An 18,367-nucleotide genomic window follows, 5' to 3' on the forward strand; every position below is an offset into this window, starting at 1 on the left:
AGATACTTCAGATACAGTATTAGGGGACCACTAAGGTCTATATAAAAGAGACTTCAGATACAGTATTAGGGGACCACTAAGGTCTATATAAAAGATACTTCAGATACAGTATTAAGGGACCACTAAGGTCTATATAAAAGAGACTTCAGATACAGTATTAGGGGACCACTAAGGTCTATATAAAAGAGACTTCAGATACAGTATTAGGGGACCACTAAGGTCTATATAAAAGAGACTTCAGATACAGTATTAGGGGACCACTAAGGCCTATATAGAAGCATCCAAAAAGCAGCATGTCATAGGACCTTTAAGGGGGCTGCTGTTTTAATCCAAACCACAGTCTTCTTTTCTAATCTTAACTAGTCTTTTATGAGTCTAAACTTATCTGTCGTTGCTGCATGACTCTCACTTTTTGTCGGCTAAACTCAACTGCAACGGCCGCTAAAAGGACCTCAAGGTGCTCTGTACCCGGCTCACAGTCACTTTTTCTCGGCTCAATTTAACTGTAAAGACCGCCAAACTTGACTGTCATGTGACCGGTCGGCAGTCGCTGTTATTTTGTAGGATATCATACGTATGCATACATTTTCGTACAATATAAAATAAACTAACTAAATAACTACCTCAATAACTAACTAGTCTTGATTAGCCAGACCTTCATCGACAGCGCTGCACAGGAAGGTCTGGCTAGTCCACATAGCATTCCTGGATGGGGGAAAAAACGTGCTCTGGTTTATTGGCATTTCTTTAACCAATCACAATCGTCTTGGGCGGTGCTAAGCACCAGACGGAGCAACGGTGCCCTGCAAAATAGTCTCGGGAAGGATCTTGTTTTGGTGGAACATGTGTACGTTCAAAAGTAGTTTTAGTCTTGCAACAGAAAACTCAGATTGGACAGATAGTCTAGCTAGCTGTCTGGATTTACCCTGCAGAGATCTGAGGAGCAGTTAACCATAGTTCTCACAAATCCACTGGAGGTTAGAACGCCAAAACAAAGACAGAGGAAGGGGACGGACATCGGGCGTAATTTCCGGCGGCACCTCAACGATCCTGTAAGAAACGGCAGTCGATATAGACTAACTGACTGGTTTCAGAACCATGGGATTAACCCCTACACTGGTTTACAAACACCTGAATGCTTGCTTAAGTCCAACAACAGAATACTGATAACCTATATATGCCAGGTTCACTCTGCAGCTTAGTTAACTGGGCTTAAAACCAAGTCTGAACCCTCAAACAGGCCTCAAAAGGTCTAAAACTTAATTTGGTTCCCGCACAGATAGATGTACAGTAAACAATCACATTCAAGACACAATCAGGAGCTATTTGGGGTTCAGTATCTTGCAGCAAATTCTACCTGCTGAACCTCAGCCGCCCTCCTAATGTGTCTGTAATAAAAACATTATTTATATCGCATTTTTCATACGCACAATGCCGCTCAAAGTGCTTCCGAATTAAAAAACAATGTGACTTTCAGAGTGACATGATTAAAATGACAAAAGGACGGATGCTGAACTGTGCGTGCGTGTGTGATTGCAAGCGTGCGTGTTTCTACTGGCTGACAGATCGGCCCGCTGTGTGTGGATGTATTGAACATGCAGAGCTCAGTCGGGGTTTGGAGGCTGCCGATCGATGGACGAGGATCTGCAGCAGAGAGGCTTTGTTTCTGTTCCACTGTGCTGACAGCAGGAGTGCTGCTGCTTCACACACACACACACACACACACACACACACACAGTTACCTCATCAGCTTCTCCGCCTAAAGTATATCAACCTCCAAGTCAGGTTTGATTTACGAAAGCCGACTCATTTGTCAGAGCTGAGGGGACGGGATGAGATGGGATTCTGGTATTACCAGGGAATGTCACAGATCTTTACAGAGGACAATTACTGGAAATTAGGTGTCAAAAGGAAAATAACCTCAAAATGAAACCAGGATCAACAGATTAGAGCTGTCAAAATGAATGCGATATTAAAACGTTAGCGCACATCAGTATTGTTTTGACGCACAATTAACACACCTGTGATTTGGGCCTCAGGCTGATCCGGAGTTTGGGAAATCAGGAAGGGATGCAGCAGTAACGTTGTGGATGGCTAGCAGAACTTTACTCCATGCATGAGCAACAGATTCTCACTCCCATCTCGTTAAATACAGACGCTTAGTCAGGTGCCTTTGTCGTTGTTATTGACGGTAAAAGTCTCATTTAGCGTCATATAACGCGTTTTAACTAAACGCGCTTGGTCGGGACTATTGGCGTCCCTTTTGACGCAGTTATGTTAAGAAAAAGGTCGTGGGTGGGCTTACGTTTCTGTGACACGCGGGAATAACAGGACGGTTAAAGAAGAAAGCGACTTTAGGAAACATGCTGACTGGGACACGATCCCCGGTCTCCTGGGTGAAAGTCCTGTGTTCGACCCATCCACCACCCCAACCAACCACCCTACCTGTAATTTCGGCCTTACATACTACTCGCTAAACCCCGTGTAGCTGCTGCTCTTTATACAAATATGTGTTATACAAACACACTGAAGGGCGCTTTTTTCCTCGCTTCAGACGCTGACAGCCACTGTCCAAACGTCCGTATTTTACGAATTCGGAGTGAGAACGGGTTGGCATGAGCAGAAAAGGTTAAAGAAAAGGGTTTGTTTTGAATGGCAAGTTGAGTCTGAAAGCCTTTCCAGATGGTTCTTGCCACAAGTTATTTGTCTTTACATGTACTGTCAATGTGAACTGAGTTACCACTGGAGTACGTCCAGTCTCAAATACCCATGGAGCATTAAAAACTGGAAACATATGCCTTTTAAGGTATAATTAGAACATATTAAAAATGTGAAAATAATCGTGGGTTAACTATTTTAATCGATTGACAGCCAGAGTAATAATGCAACACATTCTCATGAACAGGTTCGTATGACATTGCACAAACTTGACATGACAAAGTTTAGTAGACCGGTCAAATGACAGTTAAGTTTCGGCACCAACACGACTCGTTAAGATTTAGGGACATGAACATCCTTTTCCTGAGTGAAAGTCTTGTGTTTTCTCCTTAACTTCTTCCAGGACATGAAGACCTGTTTATACACAACAATTTGTATGTTATCCTCCCAAAATTATGGCATCACATTAAGTTAAGTTACGGTTAAGTTTAGCAGTCAGTTACGGTTGTTTTAGAGGCCGTTACAGTTAAGTTTCGCCGACAAAAAGGTAACTGTCTACGCTGATGACAGTTAAGTTTAGACACCAAAACTGCAACTAGTTAAGAAAAAAGATTGTGGTTAAGATTAAAACACTGGTCTCCCCATTTCCTGGGTGAAAGTCTTGTGTTTTCTCCTTAACTTCTTCAGGACATAAACACCTGTTTCCTGGTGAAAGTCTTGTGTTTTCTCCTTAACTTCTTCAGGACATGAACACCTGTTTCCTGGTGAAAGTCTTGTGTTTTCTCCTTAACTTCTTCAGGACATGAACACCTGTTTCCTGGTGAAAGTCTTGTGTTTTCTCCTTAACTTCTTCAGGACATGAACACCTGTTTCCTGGTGAAAGTCTTGTGTTTTCTCCTTAACTTCTTCAGGACATGAACACCTGTTTCCTGGTGAAAGTCTTGTGTTTTCTCCTTAACTTCTTCAGGACATGAACACCTGTTTCCTGGTGAAAGTCTTGTGTTTTCTCCTTAACTTCTTCAGGACATGAACACCTGTTTCCTGGGTGAAAGTCTAGTGTTTTCTCCTTAACTTCTTCCGGGACATGAACTCTGCCCCCCCTCTTGAAAGCCCTGTCTTTTAGGAGCCAAACATCCCCCCCCCGACCTCTTCCCTACGAGGATCTTCACGTTCTTATACAGCAGCAGTCAATGTGCTGCTGACAGTAATAAATACGTGGAATACATACAGATTACACTGCTTTACTTTTCACAGGTATGTGTACGAAGAAAGATGTTTTTGTAGCATCTCCCTTCAAAATAGTGAGATGCTACAAAATAATTTCAAGTCACAGACGCACAGAGCTTTTATCAACCCTGTAACAGAGAGGCATTTAGACATTTCAAACCTGCAAGAAATGTTTTCTTTTCTCTCAGTGGAAACAGCTGACAGTGTTTTAATGTTTGGAGAGTAAAAGACATAATATCGAAAAGTAACGCAGACAAAAGGGCTGTTGTTAAGTGCTGCTCACTGGGAGTAGAGCTAAAAGTAAGAAAAAAAGTGTTCAGGCACTCTGGATTCATTTCTGGATGTTATTCAGACGACGTTTCGGCCCTCAGGCCTTCTTCAAAATCAACAAAAAGAGGAGAGTAAAAGACAAACAGAGAGAAGAGTTAAAGTCAGGTTTTAATAATTAATCTGTGTGACTGGACCGCTCCATCGTCTGCACGGCAATCACACGCTCGCCATCTCAGCCGAACCCCCTCCTCGTGCAGATGGCGGAGACACCGGCTCTCCAATTAAACCCCCACTCCCCGCCCGGCGGCCATATTAAACAACAAACACTGTGCTTGGCCCCCACAGATGGTCGTAAAATGCCGCTGTAGCCAGAATTGGCAGCAGCGAGGCTTTCAGCTCGATGAAAGAAGGGGGATTAATAAAGACACACAGAGAAGGAATAACAGATCCTCAAACACTGCGTTCAGGCCGAGCTCAGACATATCTGTGTGAGGACAGCAGGTCGAGACTTCGCTGTAACTGATGGAATAATGTAAGTACACAAGTACTAATATATATATATAAATATACAGTATCTCACAAAAGTGAGTACACCCCTCACATTTTAGTAAATATTTAATTATATCTTTTAATGGGACAACACTGAAGAAATTACACTTTGCTACAATGTAAAGTATTAAGTGTACAGCTTGTATAACAGTGTAAATGTGCTGTCTCCTCAAAATAACTCAACACACAGCCATTAATGTCTAAACCGCTGGCAACAAAAGTGAGTCCACCCCTATGTTAAATTCCCATAGAGGCAGGCAGACATTTATTTTGAAAGGCCAGTTATTTCATGGATCCAGGATACTATGATCCTGATAAAGTTCCCTTGGCCCCCACATCATCACATACCCTTCACCATACCCCCCCATCATCACATACCCTTCACCATACCCCCACATCATCACATCCCCTTCACCATACCTAGAGACTGGCATGGTTTTATTTCAGTTAGCCTAATAGCTGGTTTGATTTGCATTGAGAGATGATTTTATGGAAAGTACCCCATGCCAATCTCTAGGTATGGTGAAGGGGATGTGATGATGTGGGGCTATTTTAATAGATGTGAGGGGTGTACTCACTTTTGTGAGATACTGTATATATATATATATATATATATATATATATATATATATATATATATATATATATATATATACATATATATACACACACACACACACACACACACACACACACACATAACATACACCTGGCTACATGTTGAAGTGCCTTTAGGCAAGACACTGAACCCCGAATTGCTAAATGAGAAAAGAGTGTGAATCAATATCTGATGAGCAGGTGGCACCTTGTACGACAGCCTTGGTCACCAGTGTATGAATGTCTGAATGGTTCGATGTTAAAGCCCTTTGAGTAGCCGTAAAGACTACAACAGCGCTATATAAATACAGTCCATTTACATTTGGGTATGGTCATTTTTAGACATTTTAATGCAGAAATTGAGCGTCCAGCGTCAGTTCTGGCAGGCCAAGTAGTCAAGACGCGGCTATTGACCAACGACACGGTCGCGTCAGCTGATCTGCATCAGGGCATCAGCTGGTCAACTCCCCTCGCTTCTAAATGGCTACACTCAAACAGGGCGCCCTACTTAAAGCCGCTTTAGTTTGCTCCTAACTGCTTGCTGCTCGCATCTATGCTACCCACCTCCTCCCCCGCTCCACCTTGTCATGTATAACCTGGCATAGGCTTCTATGTCATCGTTGCTGCTCTGTTCATATGGGGAATAGTTTAGCTCTCCCAGTCCTAAACTGTGTGAGCGTCCCCTAATGCTGCTGCTGCTGCTGTCCCCTGACTCTCTGCTCTTTCATGGTGCTCATGAAAGGTCAGAGGACTCCTCTGAACAGAAGCCATAACGCCAAATTGAATTCGTAATTTATTCAATAAAATGTCCTAAAGATTTTTTTATCATCTGTATTGTTCTTGACTTTAATGGACCTGACAGAAATGTTACATATTATATCTTCAAATAGCCCAAGGAAAAGAAACGAAAAACACTCACCGTCTCCGTCTCCTGAACCAGAACCCGGATCTGTAAGGACACAAGAGACACAACAGCCGTCAGTTATGTCTGTATTACACATGATATAATATAATATATATATAAACACTTATCAAGGGGTCAGATAATAATGGTGTTGAAATATTTCTGTAGGTGGACTGTCAGTGGTGTCCTGTCTTTTTAGGTTACTTTTGTCCGAACCCAAAAACAATAGTCAGTCAGTCAGTCAGTCAGTCAATGCATGGCCATTCTTACAGGCAATCAACCAATCAAATGTCTTGTTTTATCCACAACTCAAAGATCTTCAGTTTCCTGTCCCAGAGGAGAAAAGAAACTAGAACAATATTCACATTCAACAAGCTGACATCAGAGACGTTTTACTGTTTTTGTCAATTAAAAAAATTACTCAAAACGATGAATCGATTATCAAAATAGTTGGTTATTAATTTAATAGTTCACAACTAATCCATTCATCTTTGCAGCTCTAGTGAAAAGTGTAAATGTAGAAAACAAATAAAACGGAAAAAAGGGCTCCGTGCGCCGGGTGCATGGTTCTAAAGGGTTGTACTTAGTGTCTTCATTAGTCAGAGGTGTGTTTTGGGCGTAACATGCAATCAACCAATCAGAGATCATCTCCCATTCCCTTTAAAAGCCAGGCGCGTTTGGACCTTGGAGCATTGCTGTTATGATGGAGGATCTGCACCGTAATATTTTTATGTGTAATCTTCTGCATGTGTGTGTGCTGCTGTGCGTCCCTGTGTGTGTAACAAGCATAGTGTGCATGCGTTGTGCACGAGCCTAGGAGCATTTTACTAATGCTCTGTTAAAATAACAATGAAATGCTGCGTTACTGACTTTAGACCAGGTTTTTGTTGGTCAATGATGCGATCACTTCCCGCTGCCTCAAGATAGCAATACTCCCAGAATGCACCTGAACACACCTCCCTGTAAGACCAGCACGCCCAGAATGCACCTGAACACACCTCCCTGTAAGACCAGCACGCCCAGAATTGCTATTATGATGGAGGATTTGCACCGTAATATTTGTATTTGTAATCTTCTGCATGTGTGTGTGCTGCTGTGCGTCCCTGTGTGTGTAACAAGCATAGTGTGCATGCGTTGTGCACGAGCCTAGGAGCATTTTACTAATTTGCTGTTAAAATAACAATGAAATGCTGCGTTATTGACTTGGAGTAAACCTCTATATATGGGCGCCCGCTCTACCAACTGAGCTATCCGGGCGCCCAGAAAATATTCATATTTAACACTCATGTTGTACTCAGGTCAAATTTGACCTGTTTTTAAAGTTTTTCTTTATACATGAAAATATGGGACATCGATAAAGCTCCAAAAATGTAAAAACAAAACAAAAACAAACATGAAAAAACGTTGGAAAAGCAAAAAAAAAAAAAACAACAAACGTGTTTTTTTCATGGTTGACGGGAAGACCAGACAAGGTTTAACAAGCTGCATTCACACAAGTTTTTCGCATTAAAAAAATGACTCAAACTGATTAATCGATTATCAAAATAGTTGGTGATCAATCTAATAGTTGAAACCATTATCCGATAAATCTTTGCAGCTCCAAACTAAACACATACATGCCTGCTAACGTAACTGTAGACAAGTAAGAGATGTACTGCAGCTGCTCTGCAGCTCCATCAGGAAATGGACTCTGATGTGATGAATCTTGGCGCAGCAAACATCGAATTAAGAAATGGACGATTTTGAGTTTCTGGCACGGCGCTGCATTAGGAAATGGACACCGGCTGCTTCGTTCAATTAAAGTTCACCTTCAGTCGCTGCACTTCTTTACAAAGTCATGATGGGATTGTTTTTCATGGGAAAGGAGACAGAAATGGGCCAAGAGTGAGCGGAGGTACTAATGATTCTGTCAGCGCGTTACTGACCAAATATTGAGAGTTAACCTCCTAAAAAGAGACAAACCTCTTCCCCAGGTGTGGATAATGGTCATTTGCTAATGAAAAAATCGTTTAAAAAAGGTTTAATGTTGGAGTGAAAAGGGTGAAACTCTTCCTCTTTTTTTGTCTTTAAACACCTGTGAAACTGATGATGAGGGAAAAGAATGATGAGGCCCTGCATGAAGCAGAGTAGTTATTTAACGCATTCTCATGAACGAGTTCGTAGGATATCGTACGGAAACTTATGCTCAACATATATGTATGACATCTTACAACCATGTGACGCAGTTCAGACGAACGTTAAGAGTTGAGTTCAGCCGAGAAAAGGTGACTCCATGCGGTGTTTCCTGGGTGAAAGTCTTGAGTTTTTTCCCTAACTTCTTCTGGGACATGAACACCCGTTTACACACAAACAAATCACACGATATCCTCCCAAAATTATGGCATCACATTAAGTTAAGTTACGGTTAAGTTTAGCAGTCAGTTACGGTAGTTTCAGAGGCCGTTACAGTTAATTTTCGCTGACAAAAGGTGACTGTCTACGCTGATGACAGTTAAGTTTGGACACCAAAACTACAACTAATGAAGATTAGAGAAAAAGATTGTGGTTTGGATTAAAACACCGGTCTCCCCGTTTCCTGGGTGAAAGTCTTGTGTTTTCTGTTACGTATTGTTGCATACTGTAATATTTTACCGGGAATAGTATGCAATTTGTGTACTATTGTTTTCATACTAAGGTTTTGGACGTACAAAAATATCTCACATACTGTTTTAGAAACTAAATAGCATGTTAGTGTGTGATTTCGGATGCAGCCTTAGCTACCCAGCATGCATGTCTTTATGGTGAGAGGAAACCGGAGCACCCAGTGGAGACCCACACAAAACATGGGGAGAACATGCAAACTCCACACAGAAAGAGAGGCCCAGCCAGGACCGGGGATCAAACTCTGCAGTGCCAACTTGCTGTGAGGCTGAAGTGCTAACCACTGAGCCACCGTGTCTTCATAACAAACTGTTTCCTTCTGCTGCGGCTCGACAGATCAACGGATCCTGTGCTGGATAAAAAGTCTGCATCAGCATCAGCAGAGGAATCAGACGCTGCAGCAGCAGAGAGTCAATAAATCCTGCAGAGGAAATTAAACATGGCTGACCCCGTGTTTAATGAAGCACGGCCAGGCTTTTACTGCTTCCTCCGCTGCAGAATCCCTCTGATGTTCCTCGACTCGGAAGACTTTACAATGTGAGAGATAACCAACGGAAAAACTACTAGGGGCTCGGGGAAAGATATTCGTATGTGTTGTGTGTGTGTGTTTTTGCGACGATTTTCAAAATGGATTCTTTTCCCTCGAATCAATATTTTGTCTTTATTTCTTTTACCAGCGATTGAGCTAAATATGTTCCGTTTCTACGGTCCTGCCAACGGCGACTACATCATGTCTGTTTCCACAACGTGATATCATGACTTGGCGTAAACATACACGCCCACTTTCCTGAAGCCGAGTGGTGTGTTATCTGTAAGCATTTTGAGCTATCCGCGTGTATGTCTACGCTGTACTCAGCAGACGTAAACATACACGCCACTTTCTACAAGTGGCGTGTTATCGCGTAAACATACACGCCACTTGTTATTGTTAGTGTATATGTTAGCGATATAAGAGATAATGAACGGTAACACTACCTTTGTTTCTTTGTGGCTCTTGCGAACCTTGCTGATCTTGATGGAGATGAACGGAGGCAGGTGTGGCAATTTCATTCATTACAACAAAATACTCCTTTTAAAAAACAGGGATTGAAAAGGTTCCCCTTAAAGCAGACATAAAGGTCAATCTTCTGTTCAGTTCACAGTTGGAAACAGAGAGAAGAAAGAAAGAAGAGCAAAACAAGGACATGACATTCACTGTCTTAAGAGATGACATTTTCAGTTGCAGCTTCGGTTCTGCTTTAAGGACTCTGCTACATCCATTTAAAGGCGGCATTTCACACACATTACAAAAAAGAAACATTGTTCCACTTCAGAAGGTTTTGTTCTTGAACTTTTTGAGATAAATTGATATACGCTGAAACCAAAATCTGTCTGTCTGTCTGTCTGTCGCTGCATGTCTGGATACAATGGAAAGAGAAACACAACCCCAACTCAAGGTCCACTTACTAGTTTTTTTGCATAGCGACCAATCTATGAAGCTAAGGCTACATTTACATCGCTACGATTTGGTTGTTAAGCGTTTGAGTTTTGAGCCAAAAGTGATCTCTGGGTACCAAGTGTTTTTAGCTGCAGTAGAAGAACTCATCTCTGTTTAAACTAACACGCCCAAACCAAAATATCTCATCAACATTCTGGTATACTGGGCATAAACTCCAGTATACCAAACCAAAACGGGTCAGAAGTGTTTCCAAATGTCTCCGGTTTAGGGGCTCAGAAACGCCAGAGCAGGGGGAATGAGAGGGGGAAACGCCAGAGCAGGGGGAATGAGAGGGAAACGCCAGAGCAGGGGGAATGAGAGGGGGAAACACCAGAGCAGGGGGAATGAGAGGAGGAAACGCCAGAGCAGGGGGAATGAGAGGAGGAAACACCAGAGCAGGGGGAATGAGAGGAGGAAACACCAGAGCAGGGGGAATGAGAGGGGGGAAACACCAGAGCAGGGGGGAATGAGAGGGAGGAAACACCAGAGCAGGGGGAATGGGAGGGGGAATGAGAGGAGGAAACACCAGAGCAGGGGGAATGAGAGGGGGAATGAGCAGGGGGAATGAGAGGGGGAAACACCAGAGCAGGGGGAATGAGAGGAGGAAACACCAGAGCAGGGGGAATGAGAGGAGGAAACACCAGAGCAGGGGGAATGAGAGGAGGAAACACCAGAGCAGGGGAAATGAGAGGAGGAAACGTAGCAGAAGATATTCCTTTTTAAACCAAAATATTACACACATTATACAATGTAAAGAAAGACGCCTTGTCTTGCGGCTTGTCTGAACTTCCAGGGTTAAAAAGTCAAGCCAAGTGGCTTAAGCCTGCATTCTTTATAACAACCAGCAGGGGGCGACTCCACCGGCTCCAAAAAGCAAACCCCTCTAATACGTTTCCCGTCCTCCATCAGGAATTGTATGGCATTCATTGTTTTAAATGAAATGTTTCTGTTAGCCAAATTAAGTTTTTAAGTTTTTAAGAAATATCTGATTCTCTCTTTCGTGTTTGTTTCAGCAGCCTCAGACTGCTTGAGAGGCGATTTAAATGTCAGACGGATTACAGTTACCTTCATTTTGTAATAAAACGGCAAAACGCCGTTACATGTAACTGGTTACTCCCCAACACTGCCTTTAAACAATGTCGCCTACTTCTGAAACACAAGGAAAAAAAATCTTCTACCAAAGCCTTTAAAAGATTATTAAACATTGAGCTCATAGGAAGCCAAAGGTTCAGGAGGGAAACGACGGGATATCCTTTTCTTATAGTCCACCTGTATGAAGCTGCAGGCGCCACTCTCCTCCTCTCCATCTTTGTCCTCTTTCAACAAGCCAGAAAAAGTCAAAAAGGCAACAAAACAAGTTTTAGGGCCCTAGTTTAACGATGTAAGGTCACGGCGTGAAGCGCCTGGCGCAGGAGCGTTTAGGGCGTGTCCAAATCCACTTTTGCTAGTTTGACAGAGGAAAAAAGGGTCCGTGCGCCGGGCGCATGGTTCTAAAGGGTTGTACTTAGTGTCTTCATTAGTCAGAGGTGTGTTTTGGGCGTAACATGCAATCAACCAATCAGAGATCATCTCCCATTCCCTTTAAAAGCCAGGCGCGTTTGGACCTTGGAGCATTGCTATTATGATGGAGGATCTGCACCGTAATGTTTTTATATTTAATCTTCTGCATGTGTGTGTGCTGCTGTGCGTCCCTGTGTGTGTAACAAGCATAGTGTGTGCGCGCTGTGCACGAGCCTAGGAGCATTTTACTAATGCTCTGTTAAAATAACAATGAAATGCTGCGTTATTGACTTTAGACCAGGTTTTTGTTGGTCAATGGTGCCATCACTTCCCGCTGCCTCAAGATAGCAATACTCCCAGAATGCACCTGAACACACCTCCCTGTAAGACCAGCACGCCCAGAATGCACCTGAACACACCTCCCTGTAAGACCAGCACGCCCAGAATGCACCTGAACACACCTCCCTGTAAGACCAGCACGCCCATGGGCCACAGATGGGCCCAGGTGCATTTGCTGTTTAAACGACGTGGACGCTGGACGGGAAACTGACAACTGGTCTTAAACTAGCAAAGACACTTGGGTCGGGCTTTGCGGTGCACCGGGTGCAAGATAAGGTCCTTAAAGAGTAATAACTGTGGCCTGAGGAGGGTGTGGATGTTGATACATTCGCTGACCTGTGAACAGATCCCAGCGAGGAGTTCTCAGCCTTCCTACCTCCAAGCTTTCCTGCTCGTGGGAAATAAACCCAGCTGAGTGTTTGTGCCGTTGCCTCGGCTCACAGCCGCTGAACGCTCCAATTACAGGAAGCATAAATCTCGGGGAGAGGAAATTGGACAAGAGAGAGGCGAGGGAAGTGGAGACCTCGGTGTACCGGGTAATAAGAGCAGAACGGCGGGCGGCGTCTCCTGGGAAATCAGGCCAATGCCCCTGCAGATGGAGTTGACCGCCGCCAACACCCCTGCCACTGTTGTGGCGTTGCCGTAAATTTCCCCGACACATTTCTCAAGAGTGGGATCAGAACATAAACCCTGACTGGCCTGCAGAGACATCTGAATCCAGAGAGTCAGCCCGGAGGAAATCGCTTCTTTCTGCCTCAGAATAAGTCCGATTTACGGCGGCTGATCATCCAGCTGTGCAACATTAAACCTGTAGGTTTTAGGATATAAACTCTGCCTCATGCCAATACACCTCACACACTGTAAATCTGGATGCTTTTCATGGCCAAGTTGTAAAGTCAAATCTTAATGTTCCCGCAAAAAATGATATTTCAGTGGAGTTCTTCCAACTTTGTGTCAACTGTTTGTCTCTTTCCTGCAAACCGCTGAAGGTTTAAAGAGTAACTTGGGTTGTTTTTTTTCAACCTGGAACTCTATTTTCCTATGTTCTTGTGTCTAAGTAACTGATGGAAACAACTATCTCTGAAATAGGTCCAGTGTTGAGCGAGAACGCTGCAGCCGTAAGCTGCAACGTAACGTTAACCGTCAGTCAGCGTCCACTAAAAGTTCTGTTTTTGCCACTGACAGACTCAGATTATTATTCTAAGTGTGTGACAACATTATGAAAGGATCCCTACAGAGATAGACCTTTGAGTTAAAGAGTAAGATCCTTTTAGTTTAACATGAAACAGCCCTGAAATCACCATCACCAAACCCACCAGACTCCATGTAAATAATCAGGACTTTTAGCATCGTAAATCACACTTCATTCAACGTCGACAGAAACAAAATCATACTATCAAAAGCCGTCTTGGTTCATCTTTCCACTGTTCCAACAATCACCACTCTGGTTTGGTTTAAATAAACCCTTAATTCACCCATTTACATGTGGAAATATGCTGGCTCTATACACGCTAAAAGAACTGATTATTTACATGGAGTCTGGTGGAGATATGCTGGCTCTATACACGCTAAAAGTCCTGATTATTTACATGGAGTCTGGTAGGTTTGGTGATGGGGATTTCGGGGCTGTTTCATGTTAACTCTTGTATGGTGTTCGGGTCTGTGGGACCCGTTTTCAATGTTTGCTAAAAGAAAAATGATGCTATTTATTATTTCTTCTAACTCAAACTCATTGGCCTTGGCTCATTTTCTGTGAAGAACATAAACAATAACTTATTTTCAATGACTGCACACGGTACACCCCCCCTACACATAACTATTACATATGAGGTGTTCGGGTCTACTGGACCCGAGTGTATTTAATTGACACTATGTTGTCTTTCTGCACCTGCTATTCCCACACAAAGTTACAAAAAGGTTACATTTCAAGCACTTTCACCTGTTCTGATTAAGTTCTAAGAAATAAGCACCAATAACGATCAAAAATATTGTTTCTATTTTCTTTTTTTTAACCTTTTTTATAATTGAATTTCCTTGATGATCATATGATCATAAATGTGATCTCTCAGGGGTAAATGCCAACTATGACCCATAAATGATGTATATATCGTTGGTAATTGAGCTTAAGTAAACATCTATTAAGTATTTTTACATAAATTGTTATGGCTGTATTGATTTAAAAGCCTAAAGATGTGGTGGGTCCACCAGACGGGAACATTGGCTGTGTAACAAAAATATGAACACACCACACAAGGGTCAAACAAAAAGGATCTTCCTCTTTAACTCAAAGGTCTATCTCTGTAGGGATCCTTTCATAATGTTGTCAGACACTGAGAATAATAATCTGAGTCTGTCAGCAGCAACAACAGAACTTTTAGTGGACGCTGACTGATGCTGAACATTTGTCCTGTAGGGTTACATTGCAGCCCGGTTCACGGCTGACGGTTACAGCGTTAACGTTTAATACTGGACCAATTTTAAAGATTTTTGTTCACATAAGTCAATTAAACACAAAAACATAGTAAAATATGGTTGAAAAATACCCATATTACCCTTTAGCTGCAGTTTTCTGTCTTCAGGGGTGGGCAGGGTGAACTAAAAGGGCCACATAGTGAAATAAAACTTATCCTCATTTCACTGTGGTCTCTTCTGAAACCTCTGAAGGGCCCCCGGAGGGTCCCTGGACTCCGGTTTGGGAACCACTCCGCTTCGGGAGGATTTAAAACAGCCGTCATCCACGGCTCCTAATTAAAATTGATCGGCAGTTTGATTAATCGTCCCGTTCCCTGAAAACCAAATCGACTGATGACGTTCCTCAGGGTTCAGAGGAAAAATCGAGCACGAGTGCTGGGCGTTTGATGTTCAGCCAATTAAAAAATATAATGACAGTGAAGGTACACCCAGCGGAGCGCCGACCCTGAGAGAATCATTAAAAGTACCAGCCAGGCACTTAGTCACGTTACAGAGCGATCAGCTGCTGCAACGAAGCTGCACGCTGAATTATTACTTCTACCATCCGTCTGTCTGCTCAGCACATCTGAAAACACTTTAAGTGATGCAGCTTATTTATGAAAAGCCTTTTGTGAAATGATAACAAGGTTTACACGCTCTTTATCTTAAGGTTTTTCGGCACTAAAGCCCGTCTATCTGTTAATGGGCCGTCTCCAGTAGCGGAGATAGTGGAGATAGCGTGGGTGCTTGGGTGCGGCCGCCCCAGGGCCCCGTGCCAATTAGGGGCCCCTCAAATGCTGCCGATCTTGCGTCACTTGACGAGAACGGGGCCCAAACTGACACATTGCAGATTATTAGCTGAAAGAAGCTAATTACAGCATATGATCTCACGTTGCGATAATCCAGCTCTTCTTATCAAACATATAGATAATAGTGCCATGTCAATGACATAGTGTGGCACTGATTTAGCGCACTTGGCCCGTTCAGCACCATCGCTGTCCATCAGCTGTCCATCAGCTGTCCATCAGCTGTCGCTGTCCGTGGTGCTGAAACATTTTTACTTGACTGGCAAACTGTTTTCATTGTTCGTCAACACAAACGCGTGGCTGTTCTTAGTGTTTTATTTGACATATAGGCTCACTTGGCTCAACAAGTGACACATTACATGCATTCATCAGATATTTTACCGTTTTTTTTAATTTTTTTTTATTTTAAAATGACTTGGCAGCAGAGGGCCCCTATGATGAAGCTCCGCCCCCACTGTACTGAGAGTCTAGCTCCGCCCCTGGCCGTCTCTTACGTTCTAGGACAGTTTCTCGGAAAAATAAAACATTTAACAACTTTGAAATAGTTTGAGGTTTTATGGCTGAACGTCCACAGCCAAACTATCTGCAGTCAGTGCTTGAATTGGGTTTCTAATTATAGGGCCCTATCTCGCACCCGGCGCAGCGCAGCGCAAATCCCGACGCAAGTGTCTTTGCTAGTTTAAGACCGACACAGTTGTCAGTTTCCCGTGTTGTTCGGACAGATCTGCCCCCACTGCTAAAAAAAATCCTAAAGGAAACACTGCATACACCCCCGCCTGGTCCTTATCAATAAATGAAGAGTCGTGATTCACTTTTTGGTGACCTCACCCCCCCTTGCCCCCAATCAATCAGGTTTCCATGGCGCTGAGCGCTGTGGGTTTGCTGGCAGACTCACCGGCGGAGCAGGGCCCGTCCGACGCCCGGGAGATGAGGCGCTGCTGTTTGCAGGACGCCTGGCGCCGGTAGCACTCGTTCTGGTAGGTGTCCCCGTTGGAGCCGCACACAGGGATGTAGTTTTTGTGACACTGGGAATCAAACACAATCAAAATGTTAATTAAATCTCAACGTGACCGCCGGACACCAAACTCTGGACGCACTCCAAACGCAGAGCGGCGGGGAGAGAAGAGAAGTTTATAGCTCCTAAGGTTGGATTAAAGTCAGAGGGATGTAACTACTGTACTGTACTTCACTCCAAATGTTGAGGTACTTGTACTTTACTTGAGTCTTCTCTTTTCATGCCACTTTCTACTTCTACTCCGCTACATTTCAGAGAGAAATATTAACCTTGTTTTGTCCTCGGGTCAAATTGGACCCATTTTCAAATTCTTTTTATATCAGAAATATGAGTTTCTTTCAGCCAAATTGCCCAAAAATAACATGGATGCATGGATGTACGTTGTATGGAATCCATACAACAATCTTCGCGGGCAAAATCAATGATTACTTTCATTGAATTTTGAATTTTGGGCATTTTATTCAAATTCATAGCATTTGAATTTTTTTTTTAAATGGTTTCAAAACAGTATCCTGACTAAACTTTGACCTATCCCCCTCTGTGATCCACTGATATTCACTATTAGTCAACATAATTCATAATTTCTGCTTTTTTTTAACTTAAAAATTAAGTATAATGTCATATAAATTAGGTTTATCGACCACAAATTTTTAAAAAAAGTGTTGAAAAAAGCGCCAAAAAGGTTTTTAAAAAGCATTTTCAATTTTGACACGGAAGGACAAGTTCATGGTCCACATGGAAGACAACACACGGGTTAGGAGAGACAAAAAACGGCGCCTAAAACATTAAAAAAGCTGACAATAAAGCACCCTGAATGTCATATTATTAGCGACAAAAAAACATCGAAACAAGCGCCCAAAAAGAGAGAAGAAAGGCCAAAATGTCTAAAAAAAAAGTGACAAAGACAAAAGTGACTAACAGGTAAAAAAAAGATATATATACACCTCGACGCCCCGTCTCTCGAAAGTCGCCTCGACGCTCCCAGAATGCATTGCCCGGCTGCTTACAGAAACAATGAATAGAAATTTGTCTATGTGATAAGTAGGGGTGTGCAAAAAAATCGATTCACATTTTTTAATATTAATTGTATGTCTACTGCAATCACGTGGGAAAAGTAACTACATTTACATACTGGGAAATTGTTGTTTTTTTTTTAATTGAGAATCGTTTTTGAATCGGATCTTGAGCCTAAAAATCGATATTGAATCAAATCGTGACATTTTCTGAATCGTGCACCCCTAGTGATAAAGTCTTTTTAAAAAATGAAATGTCGGGGGGGTAAAAACAAGCAGTTAGAGGACCGGGAGTTTCATTCATTCTGCATGTAGGTTAACACAAAATAACTCCACTCTGGCTGTCAGAAACTAGCTGCCGCTGCCAAGGACACATTTCAGAGTTTGGAAATCCATATTCTATTAACTCAGAGCCATCAATCATTCAGCAGGAATCCCCCACAGAGCTGACCTCAGTCCCCTCTCACAGCCAGCGCACGCTGGACAGATGCACGATGGACAGACGCACGATGGACAGACGCTCGCTGAACAGACGCTCGCTGAACAGAAGCACGCTGAACTGACGCACGCTGAACAGACGCAAGTTGCGCAGACGCACGATGAACAGATGCACGATGAACAGATGCACGCTGGACAAACGCACACTGTACAGACGCACACTGGCAGACGCACGCTGAACAGACGCAAGCTGCACAGACGCACCCTGAACAAACGCTTCATTTTACCAGCCACCCAATAGGATGGTGAGTGAAGCAAATCTACCAGACAGCTTTCATATTTTACCAGCATTTGGCTGTTAGATAGTGCTGATACTGAACCATGCTGTGACGCCAAACAAACACAGGACTTTCACCCAAGAGATCGGGGGTTCATGTCCCATTTGAAAAGAAAAGGAAACCGAGAGTTGAACCCAAACCTCCA

General features: G+C 43.0%; 1 protein-coding gene across 1 annotated transcript in view; it reads right to left on the bottom strand.

Moving 5' to 3' along the window:
* Nucleotides 1-18,367, bottom strand: part of LOC144527196 (tomoregulin-1-like) — a 91,332-nt gene that overhangs the window by 25,866 nt on the left and 47,099 nt on the right. Inside the window, exons 3-4 of the mRNA XM_078265123.1 lie at nt 16,314-16,443; nt 6,221-6,250 (exon numbers count right to left, since the gene is read on the bottom strand). Of these exons, the coding sequence (XP_078121249.1) occupies nt 6,221-6,250; nt 16,314-16,443 (160 nt within the window). The remainder of the gene's footprint in view (nt 1-6,220; nt 6,251-16,313; nt 16,444-18,367) is intronic.

Source organism: Sander vitreus, chromosome 12 (assembly GCF_031162955.1).
Source record: "Sander vitreus isolate 19-12246 chromosome 12, sanVit1, whole genome shotgun sequence".
Classification (NCBI taxonomy): Eukaryota; Metazoa; Chordata; class Actinopteri; order Perciformes; family Percidae; genus Sander; species Sander vitreus.